Source organism: Mastomys coucha, unplaced genomic scaffold (assembly GCF_008632895.1).
Source record: "Mastomys coucha isolate ucsf_1 unplaced genomic scaffold, UCSF_Mcou_1 pScaffold20, whole genome shotgun sequence".
Taxonomy (NCBI): Eukaryota; Metazoa; Chordata; class Mammalia; order Rodentia; family Muridae; genus Mastomys; species Mastomys coucha.
The window spans coordinates 120,636,296-120,654,126 of record NW_022196903.1 but is presented as its reverse complement, the minus strand read 5'-3'; the positions used below and the strand labels follow the sequence as shown (position 1 = coordinate 120,654,126).

The 17,831-nt window shown below is 46.7% G+C and overlaps 1 protein-coding gene across 2 annotated transcripts in view; it reads left to right on the top strand.

The window, feature by feature from the left end:
- The window catches only part of Prmt8 (protein arginine methyltransferase 8), an 83,208-nt gene that overhangs the window by 46,915 nt on the left and 18,462 nt on the right, over positions 1-17,831 (top strand). For both annotated transcript variants that reach the window (XM_031383532.1, XM_031383533.1), the window contains exons 5-6: positions 14,032-14,174; positions 14,726-14,813. In XM_031383532.1, coding sequence (XP_031239392.1) covers positions 14,032-14,174; positions 14,726-14,813 — 231 coding nt within the window. The remainder of the gene's footprint in view (positions 1-14,031; positions 14,175-14,725; positions 14,814-17,831) is intronic.

The following is a 17,831-nucleotide window of genomic DNA, read 5'->3' as shown; positions in this document are numbered from 1 at the left end:
TACCTCTCCATCATCTTCTGTCACCTTTCCAGGGGTATTGTCCAGAATGTCTGGCACAAGTCTCAGTATTGATGGAGTATGCCATCCACCAGGCTATGTTAGGGAGAGAGGCCCTGTTCAGGCTGGACTCCAGTCATAAGGAGAGATGTGTTCTCTTCCCGTCCCATGGTCTATGACCTTCCCAGCCCCCTCCATCAGAGACCTATCTTCAGTATACTAAGACCTGCAGGGGTCCCTGACTAGGCCACCTCCTCAGAAACTTTCTCCATCAGCAGGATTGACTATGGTGACCATGCCCTATGCTCAGCATTGGGCTATATGATGCTTGGCATTATGGGAACATTCCTGGTGCTTGGTGGAGGTGGAGTCGGGAGAGTGGCAGGTAGATAGATCAGAAGCCATAGTGTGAGGAGAGGAAGGGCTGGCAGGGGCAGTGGGGCTAACGTAGCTGAGTGCAGTGGCTAGGGCAAGCTCAAATCTAGAAGACTCCCATACAGAGTTCCAAAGGCTGGGGAGTAAGGAGCCTGAGGGGATGGGCGTTCCTGAGAGAATTAGGTCGGGTTCATTGACTGGGCTAGGAGCAGGGTGGAACAGGGAGCTGGGACCCTGGGCAATGAAGAGTTGGCTAGCTTAGCCTTCTTATCCTATAAGGACAAGTGCCCTAGATACATTTCCTGTTGTACCCCAGAGCTCTTCCACTCCCCCATAAGGTACCAGATGCCCCCATTGGTCTGACCCAAGAAACCAGGCACCATGGGGCCCTCCCACTACACACTACTTTGAAATAGGTCACAGACCTACTTTGGTGTGGCCCCAGCCTGCCACCTGTGCTATTTGCTGCTTGACCCAGTTGCTGCAGACTCCATGAAAGACAGGAGCATAATTCATTCCACAAACTTCTCTGTGTGTCACCATGAGCCTGACTCTGGGGACAGAGTAAGGAACATGATAAGCAGTTCTCTGACTCACTCTGTCTCCTTCCAGCGGGGAAGCAGGATTACAGATGCTAAAGAAAGCAGTGGCCAGTCCTAGAAGAGCACACAGCGACAACGCTCTTCTGATCATGTGGGTGGTAGGGTGGCTGGGGACCTGCCGCCCATGTTAGGTGGTATGCCCTCTGACCAGCATGTTTAGGTTCAAGTTTGAAGAACATGAAGGGAACAGGCTGACCCATTGTCTGTTTTCTGTGGCTATAACAGAATATCTGAGACTGGGAAATGTATCAAGGAAAGATGTTTGATTTGGCTCACCATTCAGAATGCTTGGGTGGTCCAGACTGGTGGGCTGTATCTGGTAAGGGACTCGTACTGCTTCAACTCACAGTGGAAATGTGGGGAGGGCAAGGAGGCCAAAACACTGGTCCTGGCATGACTGCTTCTTCCCTCCAGAGTAATACTAATAATCCATTTGCTGGTACAGCCTTCCCATCACCCGACATTCTGCTGGGTGCCACCCCTTAACACTGTCACAGTCAGAACTAAGGACACTGCACATGAACTCTTGTGGCCATGCTCAACCCAAAATTCCCAGTTCAGAGGGAGAGGACTTTGGGCAGGATTGAACTGAGCCTGCTCAAGGCACAAAAGGCCCATAGCCACAGCACAGAGAAGGAAGAGATGAAAGAGGGAAGACAGAGTGATCACGGCCTACTCTCAGACACACTTGGATTTCTTTCTTCAGGTCAGGAGATCATTTCGGAGGGTTTTTAAGTAGGAGAGGAGTCTTGTAGATGGTGGTCACATCAGGATGGGCTGTAGACACAAGTAACACAAATGTGCTTCTGGAGGCTTCAGAGAGAGGGGGGTGTGGCACGAGAGGTAGCCACAGAGGTGGAGAGAAACGAGCTGTGTCTTAGCCTCAGAAACAGAGGCCAGAAGACCTACTGCTGCTGGGTTGGAGAGAGACTGTGGGGAGCAACAGACTGAAGGTGGCTGTCTGCAGGCAGAGGGCTCACAGGAGCAGCAGAAGTGAAAGAGTAACCAAGAGCTCAGTTTACCTATGATGGGCTTGAGGTGTCCTGCTTTGGGTACCCAAGTGGATATGTTGAGGAAGATTTGAATTGATGTGTCTAGGGCTGTAGGGAGAGTCGCCAGAGACTTCTATCTGTGGTCATCAACATGGTGATGTTACTCAAACCATTAGGAGTAAAGAAGCAAGACAAAGATAGGGCTGATTGGCCACTCATTACTTGGATATTCTGCAGGGAGGAAGGGCCAGCAAAGGAACCAAGGAGATGTTATCTGGGAGGTTGGTGAATATTCAAGGGCAGCCCATGGAATGCTAAGAGGTGAGGCAGGATAATGCTAGAGAGAAGCAATGGGATTTGGCCACACAGTAAGTATTGGTTGGTTACCAATGAGTACTCAGTGTAGCAGGGGCCAGAGTCCAGTTAGAGTAGGGTAAGGGGAAGCCATGATGTGATGTTTCTTTCAGTAATGGGGAACGGAGAAAAAAAATGAAGAGGTAGCTACAGAGGGTATAGGGTTCAAGGAGGGAAAGGACTGGGAAAAAGTGTGTGATTCAACAGAGATACAGGAAGAGGTATGTGATGGGACACTGACTTTGAAAGACTAGCCGCAGATCCTAGAGGAGGGAGTGACCTTTATCACGGAGTAGAGACAGTTTAGATAGTAATGGGGTCATCTAGATGAAGGTGGTTGGTGGCCCAAGGTGCCTAGTTTGTTATTTCCATTTATTCATCAATGTGAGTGCAAGGCAGAGAAGATAGGGAGGGAGGGAAGGGAGAAGAGAGAGGCTGGGTGCTCTTTGGAGGGCTTGCTGGGTTGGGGACTGCTGGGAAACTATCTCCTAGGAGCTGTGGTCCCTGCTGTGCAGAGGGCCCAGCTCTCATTGTTCTGTGGCTTTTCTCTTTCCACACTCACTGGCTTGCCTGTGTGGTGCTGAAGCTGAAGGCAGCCTGGCTTTGATGAGAAGGCACAGCATGAGGGAGGCTCCTGAAAACAATGACAATAAATTGGTGATGCAGCGTGGTTTTGTCAGCTTTTGTTTCCGGAATGAAATACCGGGAGGCCAACTATCTATGACACAAGTTTGTAGTTCCATCTAGAAGTAAAAATAAGAACAAGAAAGCAGAGGGAAAGGATGCTTTGTGGGCCAGGCTTGCTTCTTTTAGGGCTTCAAGAGAAGTAGCCCACGCTTCTAATGACTTAAGGATGTTGCACTTGACACCACCCCTTAAAGGACCCACCACCTTACATTAATGCCACCCTGTCTTTTACACCTGGGCTTTTGGGGAAGCATAAGCCATTTTCAAGCTTTAGTAGAATCTACAGCTTGTGAAGAAGGAAGCAGAGTGAAGGGAGGGGAGGGTTGGCGACAGACGCAAGGCTGGGGCACTGTATGGGCAGTAGCTGTCATGGCTATGAGCAATGCCCTCAAACTGAGCAGAGCAAACATTGCTTAAGAATCCCAACCTCTGACCTCTGACTTCTGACCTTTGGCTAGATATCTAGCATCTCTTAGTTCCCTCAGCAGGGTTGAGGACAAGTCTCTTCTGAAAAGAGACTTGACTCGGACAGAGGGAGGACAGGTGTCTTCTCTACGTATGGACAAAAAGGAAACCAGGCCACTCTTTGTGTTCGGGTGGCACAGCCTGCCTGCCATTCCCAGGTTCCCCTCAGTCCCTTCTCCACTCTTCTGAATAGGGAATTGAATCTTCCCAGTTAGCAGATGTGGACAGTGGGGCAGGGACAGGTGGGGACAAAGGGGCCACCTGGCCCGAGCTCTTCTTCCTGCACCCACAGTCCTGGAAGTGGGAAGAGGGGTGAGTGCAGATATAGAATCAGATTTACTGCGACGGATCCTGGGCCTTCCACTGTGCTTAGGCCATCTTTCTGTAGGCTCCCTTGTATGTATGTGACACCCAACCTCTGAGTCTCTTTCCCCTGTACTTTATTTCTTTTGCTGCTGGCTGAAATCATTTCTCTTCTTGCTCTTGTCACAATACATTTGGAAGAAGTTAGTTTTGGGGGTGTGCTTTGAAATCCTATAAACAGACCATTCTCCATGTGTTGTATGTATGTATGTATGTATGTATATATGTGTGTATGTATGTATGTATGTATGTATGTATGTATGTATGTATCTATCTATCTATATAATCTATGTCTATCATCTATCTATATACTCTATCTATATCTGTCTATCTTTCTATCATATCTACATATCTATTTATCATCTATCTATCTATCTATCTATCTCAGTGTCTATTGATCTATCATCTATCTATCATCTATTTATATACTCTGCATCTATCCATCTATCATTGATCTATCTATCATATCTATCATGTATCTATTTTCTATGTATTACCCATCTCTATCATGTGTCTCTCATCTACCTTTTAATATTTGTATATACATTATAAATATATTATCTATACCATCTATGGCTATCATCTATCATCAGTCAATCATCTATCATCCATTTCTATCATCGATCTGTTTGTTCATCATCTATCATCTTGTTCACTTCTCTTTACAATTATTCACATTTTTACTTACTAATTATCAACACTTTTACTGTACACACATACTCTATTTGGTGAGTTTTATCTGGTTATCAGTACTTTGGTGCTCCAGCCACCCCTGATTGGGTTCTGAGAGCATCTTATATCTGGCCCCTGTGTACTTCCCTCTTTTCCCTAGATTCTGATTTCCCAATCTCGGCTGTTACAAGCTCATCTTGTGTTTCATCTGCTTCTATTTTCAATCAGCCATTTCCCCAGGGTGCTTGACTGGACAATACTAACCAGAAACTAAGAATGGGCTGCACATGCTCCTTAGCTTTAGAGTGTCAGGATATCTCATTGCAGAGATCCAGGGCCTGAGTATGTATATGAAATATGTATGTGCATATGTGCATGTGATGCATGCATGTTTTTGATATATGTGTGTGTGGTGTATGTTTGTGTGTGTGTTACATGTATGTATTTATAGTATAGATGTATGTGTTGTATGTGTTATATGTGTATGTGTATATGTGTGTAGTGTATATGTCTATATGTGTGCACACATGTCTGTGATGAATGTGTATGTACACACATACACAATACTCATTCCTATCTCTATCATCATACACTGTCAAAACTGAGCTCATGTGACTCCTCCTCTGCTAACCCAGCCCCCATGAGTCTACTCTGTTTCCTCCTTTTTTATATCCAGACCTCCAGCCTGACATTGAAAAGTTGTGGTCCTGTTATTGACATATTGGCTTACCTGACCACTCCTCCTCCCACATGTAACCAATCTCCCGGAGTCCCCCACCTCCTAACTCATGTGCATGTTTTGTCACTTGACCATCCTGTGCTGGACCCTCATCTTCCACCTTAAAGGGGGCCTCTTCCACCTTGGTGTCAGATGGCCAGAATGGGCCACTGTCTCCTGACTCAGGCTTTCCCATCCCTCGCTGGGATCTATGCTTCCCCCTTTTCCCCAGCAGCATGGGGAAGCATCTAGTTTGCTTAGCTCCAGCTCGTTCATTTCAATTCATTTCATGCTCAGGATTGTTACAGCTCATACTTGGCTCTGTTAGTCTCATGCTTAGCTGAACCAAAGGCCTGTGAAGGCTAGACCGCTGTCACCAAAAACCCCCAGCCACCCCTATGTCTCAGGCCTGCCCACCCAAATACACTGTCCCAACAAGGGAGCCTCAGGTCCAGTGGCCTTCATTTCTTATTAGAACAGGTAGGTGGGGCTGGTGACATCGCAGCAGGCCAGGTCCCCTGAATCAGCTTACTCAGCCTTGGCATGTGTCCTCGACAGAGGACAGCTTGACTGAACGAGCGCTTCCATGGAGATGAGTTAGATGTGCCGCTGCCGCTGCCACCAGTTGTATGAGTGTCGGCAGTGTGGGCGGAGGGCCATAAATAACAACACGCACACAAAATACCTGCTCCCTCTCCACTTCCGAGAGGGCTCCTGGGGTGGGTTTACTCACATGCAGACACACACACCTACTGAAAGTCACCTGCACAGATGGGCCACCTTCACGTGACTCAATCCACACGTGGCTCGTGCCTGTTTCAGCCACTTTTCTCTGACTTAAACACCCGGCAGCTATTATTTCCTCCACAACAGAAACTGGAGATGGGGGAGGGGCCGAAGAAACGCAGCTGAAAGTCCCCTCATTTGTGAAGCTTAACCACACACAGGGCAGGGATTAAAACTGTGTGATTCTGTAAACAGAACAAAAAGGTATAATCCCTTCACTCTCCAGCAAACCAAAGGCACCTCTCTGTTTTCTTCACCTTGGACCTATGCCTAAGGACACATGCACCCAGATGGAAAAGATCTTAGGGTAGCTGACAAAACCCGGTGGCAGGGGACACAGAACCCTGAAGGACTCTGCTGCGTCACTGCACAACGCTCTGTTCGGGAGGTACACCTGAGGCATGGCTTGAGATCGTTAGGTCAAACGTCAAGCGCATGACAGATTAAGTACTCCAAAAAGGTTAACTGTGTGCTATTCCAACCGATGCTGCTGTAATTGTTAGTCAGTCCCCTGACAGGCACTCGCACCATCTTGGGATCTCTCCATTGACAAAGCCTCACAACCAGGCACCTGGGCTGCTGCGGTCCCCAGAAAGCATCTCTCCACTGAAGTGGATTCTACGTCTCTACTGCTCTCCTGATGCTCTGTGTCTCGTCTCTTGGACCACATTACCAAAGAGTTGTCCCTGCTCCCACATCCCCAGGCTATCTATCCTAGTTTCTCCCTGATTGTGCCGTGGCTGAGCCCTTCTTCTGGGCCAGACACACTGTCCATGGTAGTTACCATGGGCCCCTTGGCAGATTCCATGTTACATTGCTACTAGCAGGAGGTAGACAGCCATGTGTCAGCATGGTCTCCCCACAGGCTGCTGGTGATTGCCGTCTCCTAATCTTTACCTACCTAGTGGACTTTCAGGTGGAAACCTAACCTGAGACCTCTAAAGAGACGTACTTTTTATTCATTTAAACATCCGTGTCGTTCAATTAAATCTTCACTATCAGCTACCAAGATCCTCTCATTTACCCTTCGCCTGGGGTCCTGGCTCCCAGCAGTAGGCTAGCTGCATGTTCAGTAGCATCCCATGGTGACTGTGGAAGTCTTTGCAGGATCCCTATAGTTGTGTGCCCAATGATCAGCTCTGGAATGGCAGGCTGGTTGTGAGCCTGCCTAAAAACCTATCATTGACTCCATTAGGATACCTTTGAGCTGACGCTGTCTTTCTCCATCTTGGGACACTACATGGGGCCACTCCTGGCTCATATCCATCCAGGCCAATGCAGCTAATCACCTAAGATGAGTTACTGTGTGTGTGCGCGCCTCAGTTTCTTCTTCTGTGAAATGGAAACCATGGTGATTCAGACCTCATGCTGTCGCTGTGGGGACCCGGTGGTTACTGCTGTAAAGCTGGTGCGGTCCGTAGCAGCTCTTTATGTGAGCCTGCAAGGCCATAGTCAACAGATCTGAGGAAAGGATGCAGTCGCTTCAGTGGCTTGAAGCTGGCCCTCGTGTGTTTCCACAACCCATACTGTGAAATTCTAAGGACCACGTTTTCGTTCCTTGGAGATCCAGTCAAATATCTCTAGCACACCACTGTATGGAACAGAACAGTGCTGGCGGGCAGGCAGCAGCCAATTCCTGTTAGCCATTGTTATTATTATCATTTCATTTATTAACTTGACAAATAATGCTGTCAAAAGAAGAAATGAGATTAATCACGTAAAACTGTTTTGAATGAACCCGTACCTGAAGCTCCAGGCAATTGCCTCTCCTTTTCCTAACTGCGGCGAAATGATCCATTAGTAATTTTATTGATTCGGCCTTTCAAGCATTATTGTCCCATATGCCGGCCCCATACTAGGTATGACAGGAGTTGACCACGTGACTAGGAAAACAAAAAGTCATTGCTGTCACGAAGCTTCTAGCCTCACAAAGATGCATGGTCACAAAAGCAGTGAGCAGAGACTACTGAGTAATTAGAAGTCCTGAACGTGCTTAGGAAGAACAGGCGAGGCAGCTGGGGGCTGCTGTGCGTTAGCACGGACAGTCATGATGGCGTGCGGAAGCGGCTCCCATGCTTGCTGTAGAGAGCCGGTCTTGCACACGATTCTCTTAACCCTGCCTTGAGTGGTCTCCTGTCCCCAGTGGAAGGGTTTACATCCTAGGCATTAGCAGAGAGTTAAGTTGTCTCCTAAAGTCCCAACCCCCCCACTCCTAACCCCCAACTGCCCCCCTCCCCTCGCTCTCCCTCGGATCTGATAGTTAATCATTGACACACACTTAGCTGTAAAGAAATACTTTTTTGAAGAGAGGACTCCGAGGCAGGGACTTGATAGATTTAGAGTAGAGGCCAGCCATGCTGTGGGGACAGTACAAGCATTTTACGTAAGGAGGACAAATGTGCAGTTGCCTTTCAATGTCCATGAAGGATTAGTTCTGGACCCCCCTGAGGATACCAAGAACCAAGCATGAGCAAGTCCCTTTAATAAAATAGCATAGTGTTTATACTGTGTATATTCTGAATGTTACTTGTGCCTATCCTCTACATACTTTAAATCCTCTCCGCATGCCTTAGAACATCTAACACCATGGAAACACTATGTAAATAGTTGTTATACGACTCTGCCTAGGGAATAAAGACAACATCTGTGCTCAGTGTAGATACCACTTGACTTTAAAATCTTGATTCCCGGGTGGCCCAATCTGTGGATGCAAAAAACAAACAAAAAAAACCCTTCAGTGGTGGAGGGTCATCTTTGTAAATCTCCTGAGGTGAGGGGCATTTTTTTCTTTGTCGTTTGTTGGCTTCTGGTCTGGTTATAGGGTGAGAATGAAACTGTGTGTGCGTGCTTGTGCGTGTGCGTGTGCGTGTGTGTGTGTGCGTGTGTGTGTGTGTGTGTGTGTGTGTGTGTGTATGTGTGTGTGTGTGTAATATTCTGAACACCTGAGCCCACTGGAAGCCATTCTGCCCGATGCCATCTCTTTTTTAATAGTCATGTGGGCCAGGCTTGCAAGGTCACCTACCCTCGGCCAGTTTGCTGAGTGTTAAGCAGAGTAGAGCATGCCAAAGCTTCTCAGTGTTCAGGGATGGCTTGGGGTAGGAAGGAGTCTTTGATGGGAAGAGCATTTATACATTTCTAGTAGGATACATAGCAGGTGGGTCTTCAGTTAAAAAAAAAAGGTCTCTGGCTAAAGCCAACAGGTCTTTGGAGCCCAAGTTTAGAAGACTGGTCCCCCATATCCCGCAGAGATCCAGAGTTGGCCAGGATAGGAAGCATGCCCTGGGGGAGGCATGGAGTCTCAGGCTCCCTGCTCTCAGCTGAGGAGGGATTTGGACCAGGGAAGGGTACCATTTTGCTGAATGCAGTACACCTATGCTGCATGGCACCTAGGGCCTACCTGTGTCATTTTAATGGAGTCTGTTGGATATAGTGCCACCGGATATGCAAATAAAGACTCTGTTGGTTCCTTTCTCCATCACCTGTGCCCTGCAGATCACAGGACGCAGAGGAAAAGTGTGGGTTAATGTCAAGGAAGACAGGTAGTTCTGGCCAAGCCTAGCTGTCTGCCATTGTTGTGCCTGCCCTTCCTTTGCTTCCATGAACAGCAGTGAGAGGACAGTACAGTGCTTTCTTTCTCTTCTCTCCACCTCTCACATACCTGCTGCCCGTGCACAGCCATAGCAGGTGGTGGGAGGTCAGACATGACTGCACCCATTCACGAGGTAGGGACAGGAGCTCCGCTGAAGCTGTGTGAGTTGCCCCGGTGACTCAGCAGGCCAGGTTTGATGTCTATAACTTGACTCTTCTACACCCCGGGTCTCTTGGTAGGCAGATGAAAGCGGCCTCATTGCCTCCGAGAAGATGGCTAAGTTAACAACACACGGGAAATTGCTCTTCAAGCTGCTTTCCAAATACTGATAATTTTTCCCTCGTATAATTAGGACTTGTTTGTAGATCTTTGATGTTTGTTTGTTTTTAATTGTTTATTCATCTGTTCATCCATCTGAGAAGTTTAGAATGTTTGTGGAGAGTCATGTGCCCTGCTAGATATTAGAAACGGGGTAAAATAGGCAATTAGGTGAGGGGTCATGGGCTGATGTCTAAAGAGCTTAATGGTGGCTGCAGGTGTTAACCAAAACCAGGAGACAGGCAAAGTGCACAGAGAGAATGAACAGGGATTTTGTGGTGGTTGCAGTGACAGATGTGTAGGACTTTGTGACTCATAATGGGTTTTCTGTCCTGGGGAATATGACCTTATTATTCACTTTTCTACAGGACATAATTAGCTCTTAGATTGACATGATGGCTCAATGCCTATAATCTACCATTTAGGAGGCTCATGCTGGAGGATCCCTAGAACCTAGGACTAGGTTTGAGACTAGTAAAGGATACATAATGAATTTCAGGCCAGCCTGGGCTACAGTATGAAATCCTATCTTAAAAAAAACAGTAAGTAAATAAAAGTAAAATTAAATAGATAATTAAAATAAAATTAAATGGCAGACCATGAACTTCAGGCTCTATGGAGACATCTGATTTTGATGGATACATTGAAATCCCAAACCGGCTTAGGCTGGTCTACTTTACTTTGTAATAACCACTCAAATAAAAAAAAAAGAAAGAAAGAATGAGAGAAAGAGAGAGAGAAAGAGACCATGAAAAGCAACAACAACTAAATTCCAGTTTTCTAATTTTCCAACTGAAGCCACAGGGTAAGGGCTCCCAAGTTAGAGCCGATGGCTCCCCACGGTACACTTAGCTATGATTAATCAATGTAGAATTTATGAGCCAGGGTCCTGTCGCAGCTAGTTGAGCAAACTTTCCATCACACTTACGGCCTGGGAACACAGCTCCAGATAGCGACCTCAAAGCCACCTTGAAATTATGCCACCCTGGTGATGCAGGGTCCAGACTGGCAAGGGGTTCTACAGCTGTCCCAAGCCTTGGGAGATGCCTGCTTCTACCCCTCAAAGAGCCTCTCAGTGGACAGGGAAACAGAGCTTTGTATGCCTGCCTACACAGTCCCATGAACTAACCTCGTGCTTAATGAGAGTAGTAGTCCCCCAAGCCACTGACATGTGACCCGTCCCAGGAGGCCACATCTGAGGCATGTGACCACATCTGAGGCATGCGACACTGAACATGGATGTTGAAATGTTGCAGGCTGGCTATGGACATCTAGAGAGTGTCTCTGGTAAACTGTATATGGTCTGGTTACTCTTCTCATGGCTATGACAAAGACATGGCTGTGACCTTAAGGAGGAGCGAGTTTGTGGCTCACAGTTTGAGGGTAACTTCCATCCTGGCTAGGAAGGCCTGGTGGTGGAATAACACATCGGATCATGTTGCATCTGCAGTTAGGAAACAGAGGGAGATGAATGCTGGTGTTTATTCTCCCTTTGAACTCTTAGGGAACCCAGTCCTAGGATACGACTGCCAGCATTCCAGTGGACCTTCCCTCTTCAGTTAAACCATTCTGGAAGCATCCTCACAGGCACAATTGGAGGCATAATTCCATGCTGATTCTAAATCCAGTCTAGTTGATGATGGAGCTATGGGAAGTAGAGGATGTGTGCTTTTAGTCTAGTCTGACAGACACGTGTGTATGGAGTATTTCTTAGGTGCCTTCCCTGCTCCCTGTGCTAGCCTTCTTATTCCTTAGCTACTATATTCTGATCAACACGGGGTATAATAGGTAAGTGTACGGATAAATAGACAGCTTAGGTAGATAGGTAGATACATACATACTACATATAGTATATACATGCATATAGACATACATGGGTGATGGTTAATACTGTCTACTTGACTTAGGAGACAATCTCTGGGCATGTCTATGAGGGAGTTTCTATATTAAAGTAATCAATGAGGGAAGACTCATATTAATCATCCCATGGGTTAGAATTCAGGACTGAATAAAGAGAGGAAGTGAACTTAGAACCAGTTCGTCTCTCTGATTCCTGCCTGCAGATGCAGTGGAACGGGCTGCCTCCTGTTCCCACTGCCCTGGTTTCCCTGTCAATATTCTGTGTCCTCAAACCATGGGCCCACAGTAAACCCCTTCTTCCTTAAACAGTTTCCTTCTGTAAGCATCTCTGAGGTCATCCTAGGTACAGCCTTGCATTAAGCAGCCCAGTGGGGCTGTAGCATCCCAGAGGCAGGCGTGGGTATTGTCCTTGGCCTATGGAGGAGATGCCATGTTACAAGGGAACAAAGGACCCAGAGCTTCACACCTACATATAAACACGAGGAAAGGGCCATTAGCAGACGTGCAAAGAAAAACAAACCAAAAAAAAACCCCATAAAACAAAAAACAAAAACAGAAAGGAAGGCTACTAAACAGTGTAAAACTGTGGACAGCAAAATAAGCCAGGCTTTGCAAGCTGATAGCCAGGCAGAAGGCCATGAGTGTGCTTGGTGGCTCTTTTTCAGTGAGAAGTAAGTTAGGGATTGTGTGGGCACTTCCCTTGGGACTTTCCCTTGACTTTGTCTCCTTGGGAATTATCACGGTGTGCCATGGGTCCTTCTTTCAGCTAAATTCTTTCTTTGTGGTCTCAGGACCCCAAAGAATCACAGGCTTAACACTTGACTCTCCCACTTGTTCCAACATTTTTAGGGAAGTCTGGCTTTACTTTGCTCTTCCTTCTTGGGGATAGGGGTCATGAGTGGTGACCAGGTGGGGCACACAGGCATCCCTGGTGGATGGTAAGGGTGGATAGCTATGAGTAATATTGGGCACTTTATAAAGTCTGATTAAGATTTGATTAACCATGAGGGAGAGGGAGCTGCCATCAGGCCTCTGATAGCACCCTCCACTCTGAAGACACTGTCCAATGGCCCTGGCCCGTGCCCTTTCGCTAGTGAGGAGCCTCCAGTCGAAACTGCCTTGGATTCAAGACAGACATGGCTTATTTGGCTCTGAGGTCTGGGTTTCTGTTCAGTTCTGTTAGCAAAGCTTGAGTATTTTGTGATTTTTCCCAGGTTGTCACAGAGGGATGGTTTGAGAGCTTCAAGGTGTGGCCTTTCAGGAGAGATGTGTTCAGAAGGGACTGGGCAACGGATACCACAATCCTCCATTGCCACAGCATACCCTAGGGTTATGATTTCTCTCCATCTGTGCATCAAAGAATAAACAAACAAACAAACAAAAAAACCCCACATGTCTTTATGTGTCTACTGATCAAAAGCCCGACTAAGATCACTCTCCTGCTGCAGTGGGATTGAAAGTCACTTCTCACAGAAGCCCTATCCCTTTCTGTCCTCCCTCTATTGTTAAATAAGGACCGTGTCTGCCATGTCTACCTTCCATTGAGACTCAGCTCCAGGCCTGGAACTTTGAGGTGCTGTTTCATGTCTTCAAAACAACCAGCCCTGACAGAGACCTCATGATCTTTCATATTCTTTGGGGAATTGCACTGGAGTTGCATGGCCAAGTGTGTAAAAGCAGACAGCTAGCTAGAAGACTCAGCATTTAGCCCCAGGTTTCTCTCTATGCTGAGTCCACAGTCTTATCAAAACACCAGTTTGCTTGCTTCACAGACATGAGGTGGACACCCACTGAGGGCAGGGCCTTGGCTGTTTGCAGATTGAAGAGCAAACACACACAGTGTTCTTTGCTCAACTTGCATCTGAGTTGTCATGGTCACCTCACATGGAGCAGAGGGGTGTACACCACAGGGATGTTATAGTCCCATTCCATCAGACCCAGACTCTGTTTTTACTGCCACCACCTCATCTCGAGACCTCAGTTTCCTTAGCTGTAAGAGAAGAAGAGCTGATCATAGTGTGCTTAGTTCTTAAGGCAGATTACATGACATGGTGTATCCTGGAGGCTTAGCATAGAGTCAGGTGCCCAGTAACTGTCCAGTACCTTTGATGAGGGGGTACACTCCAGTAGCTTTCAAAGTACTTAGCATTTTTCCATGACTGAGTCAATCCCTCTGATTAAGAATAAGGGAAGTCACACACTAAAAGCAGGCTAGGTCCTTGCACAGCATGGCTCTGGGCTCTTGTCTTCTAGTCATTACCATATTTAAGGGCAAAGTGGAGGAGGTGGAGCTGCCTGTGGAGAAGGTGGACATCATCATCAGCGAGTGGATGGGCTACTGTCTGTTCTACGAGTCCATGCTCAACACCGTGATCTTTGCCAGGGACAAGTGGTTGGTAAGTGGTCCGCATGCTGGCCCTGCGTCGCTCTGGTAGCTGACTTGCCACATTTCCCGTGGCTTCCAGCCTGGGAGAAATAGGAGAACTTCAGAGAGGAATGGGCTAGAGGATCCCCTGTCTCATGGCCCTCTCTTCAAAGCACAAATGCTTCACGGAACCTTGGTCCAATGTGCCCAACTGTCACAATGTATAACATAGTAAGGTCTAACTTTACCCTCTCTGGCTAGAGCAGAAACTCATTTGTTAAGACTGCCAGAATACCAGGGGTTTTCTTTGACTTCTCTGAGCCACAAGACTGGTTCTCTGACCCTTTTTGATTTGCTATCTTTACTTCACTTGTCCTTTTAGCTCCCCTGGACTCTCAGATTCTCCCCACTCCAAATAAATGTGGAATGTTCCCTACTATGTCCAGCTACACTGTCAGTCCACTGAGTGAGAAATGCTGGCAAGGGGGTGCTCATCCGGTGACTCTATGTGCAGTTCAAAAATGTGATGTCTTTGTCAGGTGAATAGATTACGAGACCCATTTCCCCACAATTCATCAACAGAAACCTGGAGGGCTTATGTTTCCAGACCGGGCAGCTTTGTACGTGGTAGCAATTGAAGACAGACAGTACAAGGACTTCAAAATCCACTGTAAGTCACATTCCAGGTTTTTGTTGAACTTCCGTTGTGTACTAGGGTTGGGGGGTGGACAGTCCATGTCCTGGGACCCTTTCTGGATTCCTCTCTGGAGTCTTTATCTCTGTTCCCAAGGGTGGGAGCTCTACAGAAAGTACATAAGCAATGTAGGTGGTAAATCATCTTGGGGGTGAGAATGGAGTGTGGCATCTGGGCACTGGGAATGGTGTTTGTGCAGAGAGCCATTCTATCTTCCAAGTTAGAATAGTATCTTCTCTCAGCCAAAGTAGCTCTGTGTGGTGGCACGTGCCTATGCTCCAGCATTTAAAAGGCTGCAATAGAAACATTGTAAGTTTGAAACTAGCCTAGGTTACAAAGCAAGACCCCATCTTTCTCTCCCTACATCACTCCCAACAATAGAAGCAGGTGTGATAGGTAGCTCGCTCCTGTAATCTCAGCATTGACTGAGGCAGGAGGATTATCTCAAGTTCAATGCCAGCTTGAGCTACAGAATAAGGCCCTGTCTAAAAACAAAACAAAAACAAATTTTAAAAAACATTGCCAATATTTTATCTGGTCCTAAAGGACTATTTTACTCCATTTCATTTTTAAAAAGTATAGTTCTTAGTGACATGGGCCTGGTATTTGGTGGAATGGTGTGACAGTGTATTTCTGTCAGGTGAGATGTGACCATGTCACCAGGAACTGCACATGACAGAGGAGCAAAGAAAGAGCCCTTTCAACAATTCAGCATTCAAGTCAGAAGCAAGAGGAAAGAGGTCTAAGATGCACAAGCCAGTGTGTTCAGGTTCCCACCCACTGGCTGGCTGTGGATGGTTCACAGCCTGTTCATACACCCTTCTAGAAGCTGAAGGTCAAAGGGCAAAGTTTAGACTCAAAGTTCAGAAGGCAGAAATGAAGGAGTGGCTTGAAGCTCCATGCCCTGGGAACCTTCTAGGTCACTGTCATTCTAATATTTGACCCTAAGAAAGGAGAACATAGGTCTCTGAATGAAAGTCAAGAGATGTGGGATGTCTTCGGGTGAGTGCTCTGACACCTGCCAAACCCAGAATTTTACATGTGGGCTTTGCCATTTTCTAACTGAGTAACCTTGAGCTAGTTCCCTGACTTTGAGAGGTGATGTCGTCAATCTCTGTGATTCACAAGGACTAAATCAGAATACACAGTCTGTGGTGTGTGTAGGAATAGAATCTTACTCTGCTCTGGGCTCTCCCAAGCCTGCTGGCCTCGGGTGGCTTGGAATCTAGGCCACGCATCTTCCCATCAAAGACTGAAGAAGCTACGGAGAGGTCAACAGTGGTCAAGTGTATGTGTAAAGCGAACGCAGATCACACTGGAACTACATTTTGGGGCTTGTGAGTTGTAATTGTCCTGGGCAGCATGTAGAGAGAACATTCAAACACATTCTTCACTCACATCTACTTAAATATTTATTGTGCTCCTAGGACAGCTCTTTATGGAGCTGCCTTCTAGTTTCCAGAACAAATTCACCTCCTCCCCCTTCCCTCCCTTGAACCAGTTGGGAGCAGGCACAGTTGGAACCAGTTGGAGCAGGCACATTGCAAGGAGCCATTGTGAACCCACCAGAGCAAGGGACAGTGGCTGCCACTTAGGGCCAGCCCAGAACTGGAGAACATATAATTTGTTCTTGCAGTTGTCCTATCACTTTGTTTACAGTTCTGGAAAGGAGAAAAACAAATTAACAACCAATCAAACAAAAATTGACAACTAATGAACAAAACCAAAAGTCAGGCCCCATTTTTTTTTCCTTATAAAGTGTTAACTTATGAGTACTTTTTAAAAGGCTGACTATAGTTCTGTGGTAGAGTACTTATATAGCTTCAGCCACCAGCACCACAAGGAAAAAAATACAAAACAAAACCAACAGCAAAAAAAAGGCAACACCATCATTAACAAAATCATAAACCCCCACGAACAAGATTGTAACTTTTAGACTTTCTTTAGGATACAGCTAAGTTTCCTACTTACGTTTTTTTTTTTTATTTTTAAGATACATTTTTTTTTAGGTAAAGAAAAGAGGCCCATTTAAGGAAATGTGTTTTTAAACAACAGCTTTTGGTTGCTGGTTACCAAGGGAAAAGCTACAGGCAAATTTCAATTGGCCCAAGAACCACAAGGAACAGTGTGAGCATGAAGTGGAAGAGTGAGGCTTGCCCATCCCTACGGAAAGTAAACTGTCGAGGTTGAAAGCTTTTTCCCCATCTTTTTTTCCTCTCTCTTTCTCTTCCCTCTCTCTCCTCCCCTTTCTCAGCCATGTACATACAACAAAACACAGGACCAACCCTTAGTTTATTGACTAGCTAAAGGGGAACCTGGCAGAAAGAGTCAGGTACCTTGCCTGCATTGGCTCGTGGTCTTCACGTTTTGTTGGATAAAACCAGTAATAACCCATTGGAGAAATGTGTGGACTGTGCTTGCGTCTGAGAGAAGAGCAATCAGAGAAAACAGTCTCACACTGTAGAGACATCTGGAGACTCAAACTTGGGTCACTATTCCATCTCATTTCTGCCACAAATCACCTAATACTATAACCTCCAGCCAGCGGAAGGCCAGAGGGTGGGGCGCCTGAACTGGTGTAGAGGCAGCCACACTGGCTGGAGGGCTGAAGCATGGACTCTCTTGGAAGGGCTGGGGACCGTTTGGTTTTTCCACTCTCAACCTCCTACATCCAGAGCTCTGCTCTTGGATCCATACATTTTTATGTGAGGAAATCTGGACACCCCCCCCCATTGTTTGCTTTGCTCCTGCAGCCTAAAATGCATGAGAATATTAAAAACACCTTCCATTCTGCATAGAGAGGCTGTAAATGGAGCTTCAAAGTACCCCTGTTCCCTGGAGGCAGCAGACTTGGCCTTCAGCCCTCCAAGAGAAACTCAGGTCTTTCTCATCAGAGAAAGGAGGGGTCACTGCCATGCTAGCCAATGAGTTTTCTGTTTGCTTATCAGGGATGTGTATTTCTGTATCTTTTGAGACATTCTCTCCCTCCCTCCC